Source organism: Larus michahellis, chromosome 21 (assembly GCF_964199755.1).
Source record: "Larus michahellis chromosome 21, bLarMic1.1, whole genome shotgun sequence".
Lineage (NCBI taxonomy): Eukaryota > Metazoa > Chordata > Aves > Charadriiformes > Laridae > Larus > Larus michahellis.
In genome coordinates this window covers 7,478,390-7,495,897 of record NC_133916.1, presented here as the reverse complement: position 1 = coordinate 7,495,897, position 17,508 = coordinate 7,478,390, and the positions used below count along the sequence as shown (strand labels likewise).

The 17,508-nt window shown below is 46.7% G+C and overlaps 1 protein-coding gene across 2 annotated transcripts in view; it reads right to left on the bottom strand.

The window, feature by feature from the left end:
- MAGI3 (membrane associated guanylate kinase, WW and PDZ domain containing 3) overlaps positions 1–17,508 on the bottom strand; it is a 68,626-nt gene that overhangs the window by 31,214 nt on the left and 19,904 nt on the right. For both annotated transcript variants that reach the window (XM_074564025.1, XM_074564024.1), the window contains exons 2-3: positions 2,322–2,438; positions 385–504 (exon numbers count right to left, since the gene is read on the bottom strand). In XM_074564025.1, coding sequence (XP_074420126.1) covers positions 385–504; positions 2,322–2,438 — 237 coding nt within the window. The remainder of the gene's footprint in view (positions 1–384; positions 505–2,321; positions 2,439–17,508) is intronic.

Here is a 17,508-nt window from a genome sequence, read left to right as displayed (position 1 = left end):
GATGTGCACCCCTGAAGAACATGGCTCTGTTCTCAAAGGTTCAAACAAAATTGACTACGAATTCCATTAAATCAAATTCCACCAAGCACAGACAAACATTTTCAGAATGCTTCCTCAAAAACTCAACAGGAAAAATAACGAGGTTGCATCAGGACTGGTTGAAAGAACAACTTGTGATTTACTAGACAGTTTCAAAACAAGACCACTACTCCTCTGCACAGCTACTCCAAAAATAGGTTTAAATGTTGCTGCTCTACTGGTGTAATGACCATCAACAGGCAGGAAAAGCGGCGCCTCCTGGGTACAAGGGGCTACTCTTGGACCAAGACACTGGACATGAGTACCGGGCCCTTACTCCCACTCCATTAAACGTCACCAACATACCATCATACGTTCCACTTTCTAGCAAGGCTCCACTCTCTTCCAGTGCTTTAAACTGCTCAACAGGAATGAAATTATAGTCTACCCCAGGGACCTCCCCATCTCTGGGAGCCCTTGTAGTGCCTGGAAAGACAGAGAAAACACTCATGTAAGATACTGAAGTGCTGCCCGTTTACCAAATGCTGCCTGCTGTACAATTCAGTAAAAACAATACATTTTTGAATCTTTATACAATGATGATGTCGCCCCAGTAAGACAAGAGAACACTGGTGAGCAAGTGAACAGTAATGTACAAAAACTAGGCCAATAAATTACATAGGAATGACAGTTCTGGTATCGCAGAAGGAGGAGGAAAAAAGCTGTGTGAGGTGGTAATTAGAGAAATTCTTTCTTATGCTCAGTGAACTGAAAACTTATTCTGTAGAAGCTGCCGACGCCTGAGCTGGGCAATCGCGGTCGGGAATTCGAGGAGCTGTGTAAGAGCTGTGGTATTTTAACACAGCTGTACGGGTGCTTCACCTCCCCACTGCTTCCACCACTTGCTAATTTGTCATGAGGTCCACGTGACTAAGCACATTTGATTTTTGGGCCACCAAATCCGTAACTGGGCACAAAAGCTATTTTTTGACCTTACAGTTCAGAGTGTAATTCATCCATACTCCAAACCCCAGCTATAGGCACGCTTTTTCAAAGTAATCAGTAAATTGCTGTGTTAATACAGAAGTTCTCAAGTGTTATGTCTATAAATACGGGCCTCCCATAGTTATAATGGCTTAATTATAAAGCTCTCCTGGAAGGGACTCCACTGATTCATTACTGCCTGTAACCTAACAGCATTTTAAAGGCATACGTCAATTTTTTCAGGCAGCAACATGAACAAGAGCTGCTAATAAACAAACTGCCTTTCACTATTATTATCTGTTAAGAAAGTCACAAGCCCTTGGGCGCGCTCAATTTGAGAACAGAGATTTGAGAACGGAATTCCTATAGTTACAAAAACGCTAGTTAACCAACTTTTAAGTTTTTAGTGCAATAAATATTTGAATACAATTGGTGATGAGCCTTTTTAATCAGTGAACCTTGGCGACAAGGTAAAGGACAACCTTGTGATAATTAAGAAATGAAATGGCACAGAAGGGTGAGAGGCAAGGACAGGGTATTTGGCAGCTGCCAGCGTCCTTTTCCTTGCACGGTGCTTTCTACAGAGCTCCACCGGCGGGAGCAGGACCCTCCGGGGCCTCACTGAAGGCAGCGGAGCACCTGTGCTGCTTGGACCGAGAGATGCCAGCAGACGCTCAGAGCAGAAGGGCTGGCACAACTGCCGGGACAGGCCCAGCCAGATTCTCTGACTAATTAATTCTTGCTGTGATGCTAAAGTTTGCTTCTTCCTCTTGTTCTTGGGCTGCAGGTTCACTCTCCCTCTTGCCGCCACCAACTCGTGCTGTCTTCTCAGGGTGAGCCAACAAGAGTGGCCCTCTACCTTGTGTCACTGTGGCCCCTTCTGCAACTCCCCGTCCAGCTGCACGTGACCCTCTCGAGCTCCGAGTTCCCTCTTTGTGAGAAACCCAATACACTTACAGAAATCAGGACGTGTCTGCACCGTTTGATCATGCTGAGGGAGGTTTGTTTCCCATGGTGGCTGCGGTTGTTCTAACAACTGGCAAAACAGTCAGTTTTTGTAAACTGATGAGTAAAACACAGATATTCCTGAAATACCCTGCGCTTTAAACGCTCAAGTTTTCACTGTTTTGTCTGTCTGTATTGGCCATACGTTTTCATTGCAACTTAAGATATGAAACTACCCTAGCAAAGCCATTTACACAAGCTCCCGTTGCAAGGCAGAACTATAAACGAGATTAGGAGAGAAGGCATTTAAAGCTCTCGAATGATGCGACGGTTAGCAGGAACAGATCAAATGAGGATGATCTTTACATACTTACAAGGGATGGTTCTCAAGTAGAGATTGTCTCTGATCACTTGCTGGAGTTTATGGTCTATCGAGCCCTTCTGGAACTGAAGGCTCAAGTAGTGGCGCAAGTCTTTGTTGATGACTTTTCCTTAAAAAACAACAAACAAGAATAACTTGTAAAAATCAAGCAGGATCTTACAACAAACATGGCATTTCACTGCTATAAATGTTACAAAAAAAGAAAGCAGCGGAAAGAACTGAGTTACTTTTAATGCAGCAACCTTAACGGAAAAGCCATTCTATGCTGCCAAAGCCTGACTCTGCTGGTGTAAATCAGCACAGTGATTTTAAGCACAGCTGAGCAACAACCATCCAACCTCAGTAACTCCCAAGCAAGACAGTGACAATATTCTGGAATTGTTTAGAAATCAATAAAAAGTATTAAAATACAAAATCTGCTACCAAAATTAAAACTCTCTACAGACAGGAAACTGCTTCGAAATATAGTGAGAATACTTTCTATTCAATTTTCACCTAGTGGCTAGGCACCCAAACTCAGTATTTTGTCACATGGGAATCTGCATTCTTGACATTATAAAAAGAAAATATTTTCTTTTTAAAAACACTGCATGATAGAAGAGGGTTTTTTTACAATTATTCCTTTGCAATACTTCTGTCAGGTATCATTAGCGAATCTGTCATATCACTAGATAACCACGGCCCCTTCAGCACACAAATAACTGAGCTCTTGTATTACCGCTTCATCCTTCTGACAGAAGGGTACAAAACAATCTTTTGTACCCTGTCATCTTTCCAGAAAGCACATTAAATAGGGTTCAGTGACCTTGATAAATTTAAGTTACGTACTACAGCAGAACACGCGGGGCTTTAGGGAAAAAAGACTCTGAGGTCTTTGTGTTCGGAGCCCACCGCAGGAGCTGGCCGGCAGCAGGCGTGCGCTGGTGTGTCACAGCCGCGGGGGCCAATGCCGGAACTCACAACTGCTCCTTTGGAGCCACGTCAGCGGCAGGTTACAAAACGTATAAACCTGCTGCGGGGGTGACCCTAGAGGAGCCGAGACCCGGGGCCGAGGAGACCATGCCAAAGGCGCAGGAACGCGACGGGGCACAGACCCACGCCTTAACCCGAGATTAGTGTACTTACGTGAAACGTCTGATTTGGAAAAAACCCAACAAACCAAAACCACCAAAACCCAGAACACACATCCACCGCCACCAACCAAGTCCTCCCAACTGTGTGTCACCGCTGCAAAGTTGGTTGCACGTTTTGGTTTTGGCAGGTTTATACTTTCCCTTCCCTTTTTGCAAAGTTAAGGGCAGACACACACCTTAGGTCTCAAACATTACCTCGGCTGCCACCACTCAGTAACGGCAAACTGCATTTCCATCCGTGCCCTTACTCCTCCAAGCAAAACAACGGCAGGCTGGAAAGCGTTTAAAAGTGACACCGCGCTTACCGATCAGCCCGCCCTTCGCAGAGGCCTGTGCTGTCCGTGAATGAACCGAACCCAAACAAAACCACCCCAAGCCCCGCAGCAAACGCCCGGCACCCACACGCGCCCCGGCACCCCAGTGCGTAAGGCCAGCCCTCAGCCCCACAGGAACTCCATTCTCACCCTGCTTTAACGCTGCCATTTGAAAATTGTCCGGAAGCACAGACAGCGCTCGGCAGTGCTGAGGCGGCCCCACAGGTCAGCCCCCGCGGCCCTGCAGGCGCGGCCCACCCAGCAGCGCCCGCCGACGCAGCGGGGACGGCAGCGTCCCCATCCCCTGATGTCCTCGTCCCTGTCCCTGTCCCCCGGCTCCTTCACAGACACGGGCCCGCGCCCTCGGCCGCGATGACACCGGGCCCCACGCAATTCCCTGCTTCGCCATTGCGAGCTATTCTGTATAAAACCTTGGATTCGCTTCCTGCAGCGTAATGAGCAAAACATGTCATGGAAAATGAAAACAAATGGTGTAATCTCCAGCAAGAAAAATATTTTCCATTTGTTACTACAAATCACTTTATTGTTTGTAGACAAGATGGTTTCTCAACATTAAAAAATGTTTTACCACTAAAATGGCCCATCTATCTCCCTGTCAGAGCCAGATCTATAGCACTGCGCTTTAACAATACCAGCATATTTCACTTAGGCAGATCAATACACACATATTTCTCTTGGGCAGACGAATCTGGCTGTTAGCTATGTTCAGAGCGCAGCATGTCGGAAAAACTTGGCCAAGAGGTGAAAATCTGTCCTGGATGTAGAATTACAGAGACTTTATTTATTCACTGATCTTACCCTCTTCATTTTTTAAAATTTAAAAGCTCATAAACCCTTTTCAATAAATATCAACTCAGTCAAAAAAAAAAAAAGTAAAAGCAAAGCTGCTGCTAAGGATGTGTCGACACTGAGGGGTTAATCTTAACACAAAACCTTAAAGATTGGACTGTGCTCTGAGACCAAGATGACTAAATTGAAGATTGAAAGGATTGCCTGGGGAAAACAGAAGAGTAGGCAGAGAGAAAATGACAGAAAGTCACATAGAGAATGGGGTGCATTAGAAAGCAGAAAAATAAAGTAATAGTAAGGATGCTTTAGGCAACCTCCAGAGCTTGTTCTTACGCAAAAGCCAGATATTTCTCCCCGCAGGAGCTGAACACGCTCCTTTACATTGTTTCACGCAGGCTTTTTAGGAGAACCTCATGTATCAGACTCTCCGAAATGACCTAATGAGTGTCGGGTTGGTGTTTGTTGTGCTGCTGAGCTGTCTCTGAAGGATGACACACGCAACACAGGGACCAGTCAAGAGGAATAATGTACTTTAAACCATTCAGGTTCTGCAAGATGAACAGGCACAAGGCTCTTGCTTTCAGTTTTAATTTAAATTAACCACAAAGGAAGTGTCTAAATGAGGATATGCACACTGCAGTTGGGTAAGGAAAACTAAGTGACTGCAGGAGAGAAAGAGGCTGAAGTACCACTGCAGCGAAACACAGCGCTCTGAAGGGCAGGAGCAAGGATGAGTGATGGAGCCGTGGTGAAAAACGGGGGTAGCGGCTTTCATTTCTCGTCACGCCACAAACTGCAATGGCGAAGTTGCCTTCGCTGCTGTACCTAAACAGGATGAAGATGGCTATTTATACATCCAACCTGTCATGGAAACGCTGCAGTATACACACTGCAACTGCAAGGAGATGAGTATTGCCATGGTGCTACTAGAGCTCAACACAAAGAAGTCCATTTCTGAATTAGCAATGTCGGCAAACCAGCAAACACGAAGTTTAAATATGCAAATAGATTCTAAGAATTCAATCTGTGAAGATTTTATGCCGCTGCCCAATAACAACGTGACAGCAAAATAATGTGACAAGCACGTCTGGCTAATGCTGCCAGTACACGGAGGGTCTGCGACGGCCCCCACAAATCGCTCTGAAGACCAGGTGGAAAATCTTCATTTCGTTTTCACCCTTATTTCACGCAGACAGACACAGGTGGCAACCTGCCGGAGGCACGGCTGACGGCATCCACCATCCCGTGCTGCGGAGCTCCCGGCCGAGCCCTCCTGGGATGGGGCATCTCGGCACTGACGGGGAGCTGCAGCGCTGGGGGCCAACCGACGACGAGTACAGGGCATCCGCCTCTCGGACTTTTGGAAAAATGCTTTACTGCTAATTATAAAAGCAGTTTTTCACAGTAGCAGTTTATTAAAAGCATGCGACTTTCCTATTAAGCTATATAATTCATTACTGGGGCTTTCACTGTAGCCTTTCGCACAAAAAAGTATTTTAAGGGAGTGGATGTGAAAGAGGAATTGCGTTCCCTCGTTCCTGGAGCCCGGGTCGGTCCCGCCGCTGAATTACAGGGTAAAAACTCCCCAAACGTTGAAGGCGGGCGGGGCGGCAGCCGGGGCGCGGGGGGGTCGGGCCCCGCCGGCCGCTCGCCCGGAGCCCGGCCCCGCTCGTCCCGCCGGCGGCGGCGCCGGTCCCGCGGCATCTGCCGCCCCCTCCCGGGCCGGGCCGGGCCGGGCCGATGCGGAGCCGCCGCGGGGGGACCGCGGAGCGCAGTGAGGCACCGCCTCACGAGTGTCCTCAGGGGCAGCGGGGCAGCGGAGAAACGCCAACGGCGCGGCCGCCCGCGAGCTGCGGCTTCCCGGGGCCCCGCGCTGGGGGGCGCCGTCCCTGCAAAAGGCGGCCCCGAACGTGAAGGTTCCACCTGAAACAGCCGCTAAGGGCTAACAGAACAGCTCAGTGGCTTTGGTCAAAAGCAGCTAGCTAAAAGAGCAACTATCAGGGTTCATCAAGTGGAAAACAGTTACTGTTTAATTAAAACTCAGCTATCGATACAGACAGCAAGATTGAGCAATCTTTGACGTGACTAAGCAAAAGCCATTTAAAGAAACGTTCAGCTACACCAACCAGACATGTTGCGTTAGGAAACCAAAGGTATAATCAGTGTGCAACGCGTTAACCTCATGATGCTCCTCAGCAACTACTCTCACACGATAACTTGACACAAGTTACAGATCTGAACACATGCGTTTGCTGAACACAATAAATTCCTTCTAAAAGCATACAAGAGGATCACGGCATCCACAGAAGACGGAGAAGAAGGAAGATCCCAGCAGCGACACAACCCTCGGCACTCACGCAGCGGCGCTGCCCACCCAGCAAATACCTGCGTCCCCAGCGCAGGAGACATGGGGCAGGTTCAAATTATTCCAATTAAAGAAGAAAGAGAGGTCAACATTTTGAGGATGCCCAACCCAGACAGCAGGTGTAGTTTTGTCCAGCTGGTGGGGCAGAAACAGCGATGGATCACTGTGCAAATGCTGGTTCACCTTCGGGGCAGAAGGGGACTGCGGCGGAGGGCTGAGCCAGACCGTGCCGAGGGCTCCACAGGCACGCTCCCAACCCTCTTCCAGGGGGCAAGAACCTACGTTTGGACTCTGCCCGTTACAGAGAGGAGCTCCAGGAAAATTCAGGCCAGTAAGGAAGTTGAGCTGACAACCACATCTGGGCCAGCCACCCTCTGGGATACTGGTCGTGTTATGGGCTGAGCTCCCCTCAGGTAACTGCTGCTTCTTCAAAGAGCAACCAAGCTCACCGTCAGGTGAGGCGTTATTTTCTAAGAGGCACTGAGTAAGAAAATCGTGTCCAGTTCACAGGACTCAATAGGCACCTACACGCCATCCGGCAATTACCAGCTGCTTTGGAGTTAAGTCGCAGCAAGGATGTTCAAAAGACCAAAAGCAGATAATCATCTCAGGAATGTGACACGTATTCTGCTCGTTTGCCTTTTAATGAGACTCAAACAGCAGTAGGTCCACATTGCTCTGCTCCCAAAGTCTAAATTAATCACGTCTTTTGATTGCCAGATCCCACATCAGAAAAGGCCAACCATTGACTAATTCAGCGGAGACTCTCCGAAGGGCCATAGTGGGCAGGTCTCTGGTGACATACTGTAAGGGCATCTTGATTTGCTGTATCACTGGTAGGTAGCGACATTTGTCCGAGAACGGCAATCTGTCACAAGACACAGCTTTTCCCCTGACAATGAACAGAACAGACAAGGCAAAGAATGAAACTCGATTTCCTAGAACAAATGTGGGAGAAGAGTCAAATACATTAGATGCTTATTTTTGGATGTGAAATGCAAATGATGTATTTTACAAAGACAAAATAAAAAAACCCTTAGATTGTTGAAGGGCATGAAAAAAGAGCAAAAATATTTTAAGCTGATCTGGCCATACTGACAGACTTCCCACCTTCTCCCTCAACCAGGACAATTTGTAGAGCGCTGGGTTGAGAGCAGACCAACAGACAAGAACCAAACTCTTCTGGAATTACCGACGCTATTATCAGCAGAGGGATTAAATAGCTACGTTTATGAGACTGCTCTTACAAATCCCTACCCAATACTGCAAGGCACCGAGCAGGGACCCAAGGCCAAGGGGCAGGGGCGGGCAGTCCCGGAGCAGCGGCACGGAGTGAAGGAAGCGGGACCGGAGGAGGCCTCGCCAAGCAGCAGGACCTGCCGAGCAGCACAGGAAGGAATTTAATTCCTCCAAGTAACACAACTAATCTGTAAACTTTTAACTACAATAGCAAATCTTGCTTCTTTGTACTGCAGAGAAATCGTGGTGCAGAGCACTTGCCGATTACCACGCTGTGAAATAAAGGTCGTTAAGTGGCTAAATGTTACCAGTGTCAATCTTGTTTAAAGAAAATTGAATTAAGGATCTTTCATGTAGCTGAACTATGGCTGTGTCATTAAAGATATTCTGCAAATGCACAAAAAGTAAAGGGTAAGTACGTCAGATCCATCTAATTACATTAACATGATAGACGCAGAACAATTCATAGAAGAATTTACATAGAGTCTATGTACAGAAAAAATCTCAAGGCACTTTATAGTCACAATAATCCATTAAACCAGACTCATTTACTAGCTAAATGCTGAAAAATACTAGAAAGGTTTACTTTGAAAGGCTTATTTAATTGTAGTTTTGTAATTGTGATATGCTGACCATTAAATTCTTGGTTATATATTCTTATTTACGAAAAGTATGGTAGAGATAAGCCTTACAGTATTAATAAATCATTTACCATAGCACTCAAAACACTGGAAGTGTCTTTGACAGTACTTCTGAAATAAATGAAGAACCGTTTATCCAGATTTCAGAAATAAGGTTGCCAGAAACCTCATTACAATATGTACATCCCACTTCACTTTGGAGATCTTCTTATTTTTGTTAGGAATGCAAAATACACTCAGAAAACATCAATAACTATGAGTTTTGACTTTTTAAGCCTACAGATTTAGGAGATGGCTCATTACTAAAAAAGATCAAAGGGGCGATCAACACAAGCCTTTACAGGATAATTCCTTCAGATCTTCAGTCAAGGTGGAGCCTGATTCAGGGAGACAAAGCTTCCCATTCCTCATTCTGGAACACCAGGGCATACTACGCTGTACCGCTTCCTTGAAATCTTACAGGCTTGGAAATAACCAAGTCCCTTGTTGGTAAACCTATGCAAAAATAATTTGGCTTTGTGCTTGCTTATGAACTTCATCATTGAAGTATTTCAAGTTTTGACGATAACTAAAAATATGCTTTGGAAGGCATATCCCCAAACAATATTTAAGAAATACAAAAGCATTGGCAAATAATGCATTGTTTATTCTGAAAAACACTGGGAGCTGAGAAGGACAAGAGATGAAACGTAAACAGTGGGAGTCTGTATGCAATCCTCCAGGTTTTTATTTTTGGCAGTACAGAAACAACAAAGTCAACTGTAACAGAAGCCTCTAGATTGTGGATGTCCACGGCTGGGTTCCTCATCTACCATGAAAAAAAATCATCTATTGTTTAGTGCAGAAGGAAGAAGGAAAATATTGGCAGAGCACAGAAGGCATTTAGATGGAGTCTTTCAGTGCCATTTGGTTGGTGTACGAAAATAACACTTGTTACCCAACTAACAATTGCCTCCGTTTGCAAATAGATGCATCACAGTTGGCTGAATCTTGGAAGTGAAGAATAAGGATCCAGCACTGTGAAATCAAGAGGTTTTTAACAGAAAAAAGAAGCACTTTCTACCACCTACCCCCAGCTCATCCCCCAGCTCCAGAGCACCAAACGTCTAGGGGCAGGGTGGGGGAACGCTCCCTGGCACCCACGGCGGGCAGCTCCCACCCAACCACAACCAACAACAAACACCTTTTCTTTAAGCTACCTAAAAGCGAAAGCATCAGCCGGCATGCCGGAGCTGGTACGGAGGGAGGAGAGCTCCAGTGCAAAGCCCTGGGCTGGAGAAGCGCGCGGGCAGAGCCCCTTCCCTCCCCGCGCTCCTCGGGCTCCACACGGGCACCGGCGGGCACTCGGCAGGGCGGGCGCGCGCTGCCTCAGAACCGCGGAAAGAACTGGAAAGTACGACCAGCTGCATTTGGAAAGCCCTACGTGGGACAACAGATAACAGCTCTGCTGGACTCAAACCCAAGCAGCATTTTGCAGCAATAGTCTTTCAGTTGCAAGACCTCCATTAGAGCCAGTACAACTTTGTATCTTTTCATGAAAATAAAGTGTATACATTTAGTGGCATTAAGGTGAAAGGAAACATACATGTAAAAAACCAAAAAGACACAGAGCTGATGAGAAACGTTGGCAATTACTGTCAGACCACACAGTTCGTTATTCTTCACTGAATGCTGCTTTTTCTTTTCTGTATCTTGTTACGTCTCTAGACATTCTCAACCTATGCGTGATTTCTGTGGAATGACAGCAGATGTCATTTTACGTTGGTGTTATGCAATGCATTGGTAGCAAGAAAGCTTGCATAGCCTAATGCATTTTCTGCCTACAACCGTAAGGATTTCTAAAATGAAAACCCTTTGAGTAAAGAAGCTCAGACTTTCAGATGCCAGCTTCAAGTGCGCTAGTATCAGAGATGATTACAGTAACACATCGCACGCACGCAAAAATCCTTTAACCGTGGGAGTGCAGTGAGGAGAATTACCAATGGGTAAGGTTCTCTCTGATAACGTCAACTATTTTAACGTACCGTTATTAAATAGGAGAACGGCAAGGCACAAAGAACTGTACAGCTGTTTCTGATATAAGATCAGACACTGAAGGAGATACGAGTAGAACTCAAATGATTTAAAATAATGAATGGGTTTCAAATAAAATGCAAACATAACCATTTCCTTCAACTTAACAGTGGGGAAGAAAAACGCAAAAGAACTTTCCACAAGAGAACAGTTTGACCTTTTATATTCTACGTGGAGACTTTCCTCTCCTCTCTTTGATTTGGTATTTTCTTGAGAAGTGAAAAAAGCACAGAACAGATCAACTATAATTTTCCTATTTATAACGATTTGCTATATTTTCCAGAGCTATTTCAATTCTCTACTTTTCTCAAGATCCTTCCCCACGCTTCACTGTGAGGCAGCACGTATCCTACTTAATTCATGGGAAAGATGAAGTGTTTTACAACTTTGGGAAACAACTAAGATTCGCTGCAGAGAGTGTGGTTTTGATTACTGTGGGGCAGTACCTGAAAGCAGGGAGAGACTCTGCTCTCAGCTCACAGACAGCAGTTTGTATTTTGATGCTATCCCGATGGCTGGGGGAGGAGTGTCTGCGTGGAACGCCACCCGTGCGCCACCACTGCCGGTACCCGGTACCCCGGAGGATGCTGTCCCTGCGTCCCCCCCTCTGGCTGCAGCTGCTCCTTCCCCTCACCTCCACCGCCCGGCTTGTCCTCCCCGCCTTGCAGCACTCCCCGCGTTACCCCGTCTGATAGAACGGCACAGGATTTCCACCTCACATAGGGTGTGTTTGCGCTGATGCTAAAGAACAAGAATCCAGATAAACTGCCCCGTGAGCCTCTGCCGCTGCCAGGCTTCAGCCAGAGACAAGGATTTACAGGAAAGCTCGCTGAGCACAGCCTGGGAGCTTGAAAACGCCTCACGAAACAAAACTTAGGTTTGCAAAGTCTAACTATGGCTCTCAAAGTAAGAGAGAGATGTAAAGCACGAGAGGCAACAGGTTTTTGACATCACGACAGTGGATGAACACAAATGCGCTGAGCAGGACAGAGCACGATCTAATGGAACCACCACGCAGGTGACGGACCCTGCACCGCGACACAAACGGGCTCAAACACGTTAAAAGAGTGTGTCACAGCAATCTAAAGGGTCAAAACAACACTTAGAATTTGTAATATGCAAACACGTTAAAAAAATGAAAAATACAGGGCTGTTTTAATAATAGCACTTTATTGAGGCTTCCTAGTTGTGCGCTCAATCCCTTGCTGAGTGTTAATCACTGTGCAACTCGCTACACCTACACAGGCTTTTGGCACAAGTAGTATCTGTCATGCAACACTCGTACCGTAAAGTCAAATACAGACACTGGAGCCATGAAATCAGAGTCCTCTGTAGCTGTCACAGGTTATAATAATACATAAAACATTTAGTCTGCTCTTAATTGAGCGGATACAGAAGTGGAACGCGCCAAAACAAAGATAAGTATCCTTGGGATAACTATGGCTTGCTTTTCCCAATTTATAAACACTCTTCCATTCATCCCCTTAATTTTACAATGTGACGTTTTAGTTTATTCACACTAGAGCAAATGATTTACTGAGACAGCAAACAAATCCATTTGGTCTAGAAAGCACAATTAACATACACAACTGAACAAAATGTTACTTGAGTCCCCAAACTGTTCAAATATTAATGCTTCCCTTGGATAATCTGCAGCTAATGGGCAAATTCAACCTTACCGACATTTAACAAGTATTATTTCACTATCCCACCCCAAGACAGGGTTCCACACAGGGCACTTTTGCAGGTTCACCTATAGCAGTGTTTGCCAAAAATCGTCTGCCCTTGCATCTGTCCTAACACAGCGTCACATTCCAGACCCTGACGTCCGTACAACACACCGCATTTGTTGCTTAAGCAGCGTGTAGTTCTATGGAGTGACACATTTCAGTCACATCCCCAAAGAAAAATGTCCTTGCAGCTGCTCCGTGTTACACAAGCGATTTAATCTGCGCGGGACTTGGCGCTGTTTTCCCAGCATAAGGGTACATGGTTACATGCCAAGACCCTTCTTTTTTTTTTTCCCCTTCTTTTTTTTGAGTGTTCTGATTAGAATAGAACTTATGCAAATCATAGACAGGTTTATTTTTAGCCTGCTTTCCATAGGAAGTAAGACATGCAATTACACTCTGCATAATTTCTAGGCCCACTAACCTATTTCAGTCTGGAGTTTGGCAGAGCAGGAGCCTGACAAAGACTCTACATTCACCAAGACGCTGTTTGTCTCTTCTCCTGGAGCAGAACAAACCTCTCGGGTGACCAACCACCACAGGAACAGAGAACGTTACAGCAAAGGCATCCTTCAGCTGTGCCCGTGAGCGGCACCACAAGGTCTGTCGCAGCTGGACCCGCAAACACACAGCAAACCGGGCTCTCAAATACCAGACCCATCCCAAACGTCCCTGCTTCACATCGCTTTAAAATAGAGCAGTATTTTTTGATACACGCAGCGCGGTTCATCTCCACAGGTGGACGGTGTGGAAACGGCATCGATGGTCTTCCCGCGCTCTGCTGGGACCCCCAGCCCTGGGCACAGGGAACGGAGCAGCGCCCGCTCCGCGGAACAGTCCTTATGCAGTTTTTATGCCGGAGTTAGAGCTTCTCGAACCGGCTTTTCCAGGTGCTGGGGAAGTCCCAGCGCTGCCGGAGGTGGCGTTCCCGGCCACAGCTCGTGCTTGGCCAGGGAGGCAGCTTGGCAGCAAGTTCAAGCTGCGGATCAGAGCTGGGCCCCTCCACGCTCCCCAGGACTCCCAGGGACTCAGGAACACCAACATCCCAGTGCCAGGTCAGCACTCCTCCGACCAAATTAACAGATGTGCCCTGTCACAGCGGTATCGATTAGAGACATCTCCAAGTGTAATTGGAAAACACACACACACACACCCCCCACACTCTCTGCGCAATATGGACAGTCAGCAAAACCCCTGTGACTCCAGATGTGCACTGGCCATGACTAATGTTAATGCCTGACTCACACAGAGCCCACACGGCAATTCCACATCCAGAGAGGCTCCATTCAGCCGGCCACGAGGGCCGAGGCCGGGGCTCACCAGGGCACCGCGGCGCCCGGCAGGACCCACGGCGAAGCCCCTGCCAGGGCAGTGCTGCGGGGACACGAGCGGCAGAGCCACGCTCGCACACTCGCCCTGCGCAGACACCCTGGAAGGAAACACGTTTATGGTCCTCAGGTTTTTCAACACCTTTCTCAGCAAAAACAAGCTGGTTACAGCAAAGTATCAATGCTGGCATTTTAACGTTCTGGTATAGGCAGCACTGCAACTTTTAGCTTGGCTAAGTCACACCAATTTCATAAAAATAAAATATGAAAAAGACTTTCTCTCAAAACACAACCTACAAAACAGTGTTTAGTATCAACTGTGGTTAAGTTATACCCTTAGGGAATCTTACAAAAATTAAAAATTTTCCCCAGAATGCCCCTGAGAATGTACTGAACATCCACCGTACAGCTCTACAGTAAGTGTACCCCAACGACAGCGTCACTACACAGTCAGCTAAAAGTAAGAAAAAATAATTCCAAGATCTACCAACATTGTTCCAAATACTTTAAAAATCTTCCATTCAGAAAGTAAAGTAATTCTCACTTTCATCTGTGTGAAGACGGCAGTCAAGCAACCTTTCCGTCACTTATTTGTCACTACGTCTACATGTGACAGCACAGAAAATGAGCCCGGAGCCTGGTCCCGGCCACCCACAGGACAGGGGCAGCCACCAGCACAGCGCATCAGGAGGGACCAGAGCGCTCCTGCCCTGTCGCAGAGCGAGCACATGCCGCCCCGCACGCACCCACCAACAGCACTGCTTTCACTCAACGAACTACAATTTTGTTATAACCTAATTTTGCAAGGGAGCCTGTGTTTATGATCTTACTGGCATGCTGTTGTTGAAGTAATCACGTAAGGAAAGAACATCTCCCTATGCGTTAAGTTAATCATCATGTAATATTAAAAATGAATTTATCTTTTCCCTTGCACAGCATATCCTATTATTTCATCACTATTCATTTCCTAAGATTTATTTTCAGTTATGGCACGCAGGATTTTCAATTAAATATGAAATAGTGCTTTCCCTGAGAAGAGCAAGTGCGGAGAGCTAGATGCCAGCAAAGCGGAACGGTTCAGCCTTTGGGATTCAGCTGCGAGAACTGAAATTGCCCAGGCCGCCCCAGCGCGTCCCGGCACCGCGACTCCCTGCAGAAGCCCAGCTGCACAGCAAGGCGAGTCAGAGCAGTCAGTGCCCATTCAGGAGCGCCCGAGCAAGCGGTGGGAGCAGTGTAAGCCATCCCCACCGACAGCGACAGCTCATTCAGAAGAGCTGTCAGAAGCAACTGTGCGCTCACCTCCAGGGTTTGGCATATTAATTGAAATTTCTAACAAGCTCAGGCAGCTGAGGCTGACGTACTCCTCCTCGCTACTCAAGCTCCAGGAGGAGCAAGGTCAGACGGGTACCTGGGGTCTGAAACTGCTGCGACTGCCCGCCCGCCCGAGCTCGCTCCTGGGCACCCCACAGTCTCCGCCTGTGTCCAGCACTGGGCTCGAGGAAGTTTTTAACTTTCAGGGAGTCACTGCCATGGGTGCCAACCCGCTGAATGCACCCGACGTTCCCAGAGCTGCACGAGGGGGTTCGGACGCGCCTTGTCCCAAGAGGCTCCGAGGGCAGAGACAGGCTCCTCGGGAGCAGGGCTGCGCGACAAGGCTGCGGGGACCAAGGGCGAGGGCTCTAACGAGGTACCATCGAGATAAAAGAGCGTATTATCAACCTATCCTGAAACACAATTATGAAACCACCCATTTGCAGCAGCGATTCAGCCAACGCAGTGTTTTAGCAGATGAGCCTGCTCTGAAGTATAAGCTTCATTAGGCTTTAGCTGATTACATCTCCTGTCCTAACTGATTGTTCATTATTTATTTTTATGGTCATGCAGGCAGAGAATTTGCAACACAAAGTAGGAATCACTATGTTGATGCAAAACAATGCAGTAGCTTTAAATTTACAGGAGGATATCGATATTGAAGACTTCCAATTTACTAAGAAAATTTGCATCATCATTGTTCCCACTCTAAAATGTTCCATAAATTAGTGTTTGGACTCCGGAGGGCTCAGAAAAAAGCATGGGTGAGCTAAAAGTCATTTAGTAAACCCAACAGCTGAAAATTCCTATCCTACAGACTGAGCACACACAAAAATAGACACAACTCCATTCTAAGAACAAAGCTCAACTATTAGATTCCTACAAAACCGGCTTATTTATCCCCAAAAGTACAATTATTATAACCCACTTAGAGATTATTTTCTCTCTAGGGCAATACTAGTAGCAGCAAAAAATTAAAAAGATTCAGTTGCACGGAGTACATTTGAGTATAATTACCTATTGTTGTTTTCCATATGCTGTATACCATGTACACGTTTCTGACATCTGACAAGAAACTGCATTTCACAGGGAATGATTGGGTTTTTCATAATACAATTAAATTAGTTTTCTTCCTTGGGCAGAAGCTTACCATCTGCACAAATGCCGATGTTCTAGGTTACAGTGCGCCAAGGAATTTACTGCCTGGATTATAGAAAATATTAAATTTTTGTTTGAAGTGCAATATAAACTCAATTATTTGGCAACCTAGTATATTCCTGAAGTATAAAAAACACTCCAGAAGCACAGACTCTGTAAGCAGTAGTAAAAATTAACAGGACAGATATATTGATGTTTTTAAGTTTTATTATTTGCATATGTTCTAACATCGTGAAGTTACTTAAGAAAGTTTAAAGCCTGCTTACATTTTAAAAGTCCTTAACGATACTGTAAATTATCTAAGCCATTGCTCCGTGCAGACGTATATACACCACACGCGCAGAGCAGCACTACAGGAGAAAGCCCTAATGCTCGATACTTTCAGTCCTGACAAGGAATGAAATAACCCGCTGCCCCAGACTGTTTTAGGGTAGCTGGTTGTGAAAGCCTCCAAAGGCTAAAACCTGAGGTAAAACCCAAGCCAAGCCATCCCGCCACCAGATAAACAGCGTGGGGAAGAGGAGACTCCTTGATGTGACCGCAGAACTGCTCTGGCTCCGGCAACACGAGCGCTGGAGGCAGCACGGGCTGCGACACCAGGGCCGAAAACACGCCTTGGCAGAGGGGCCTACGCCTCATGCAGAAGATTGCATGCACCTGACAAAACCAAACAAAATTATAAAAATGAGGAACCTTAAACTTCTTATTATATTATCAGACACGTGCTTCCAACGCCTTGCAGGAAACATGCTTCTATTCTTTCTGTCAGCTCCTGCACTGCCCTAGCGGTACCCAGCACAGGTAAGCAAGGACTGAACCACTTCAACCACGGAAGAAGCTTTTTTCAGGAACAACGGCCAGTGAGCAAAGCAAACCCAACCCAACGAACCACCCCCAGCCAACAACTCCTCCCTTTAGGCAATTCCCCGTGTGCCCAGTCCCATCCAACTCACGTCTGCACCCGGGAGCCCCCGCGGGGCCGTGCACGCACTGCGGCCAGTCCGGCTCCCAGCACCACCCTCGGAACATGCATCAACTTGAGCATTTAACTGGAAAATCCATGCACTTCCCATCATC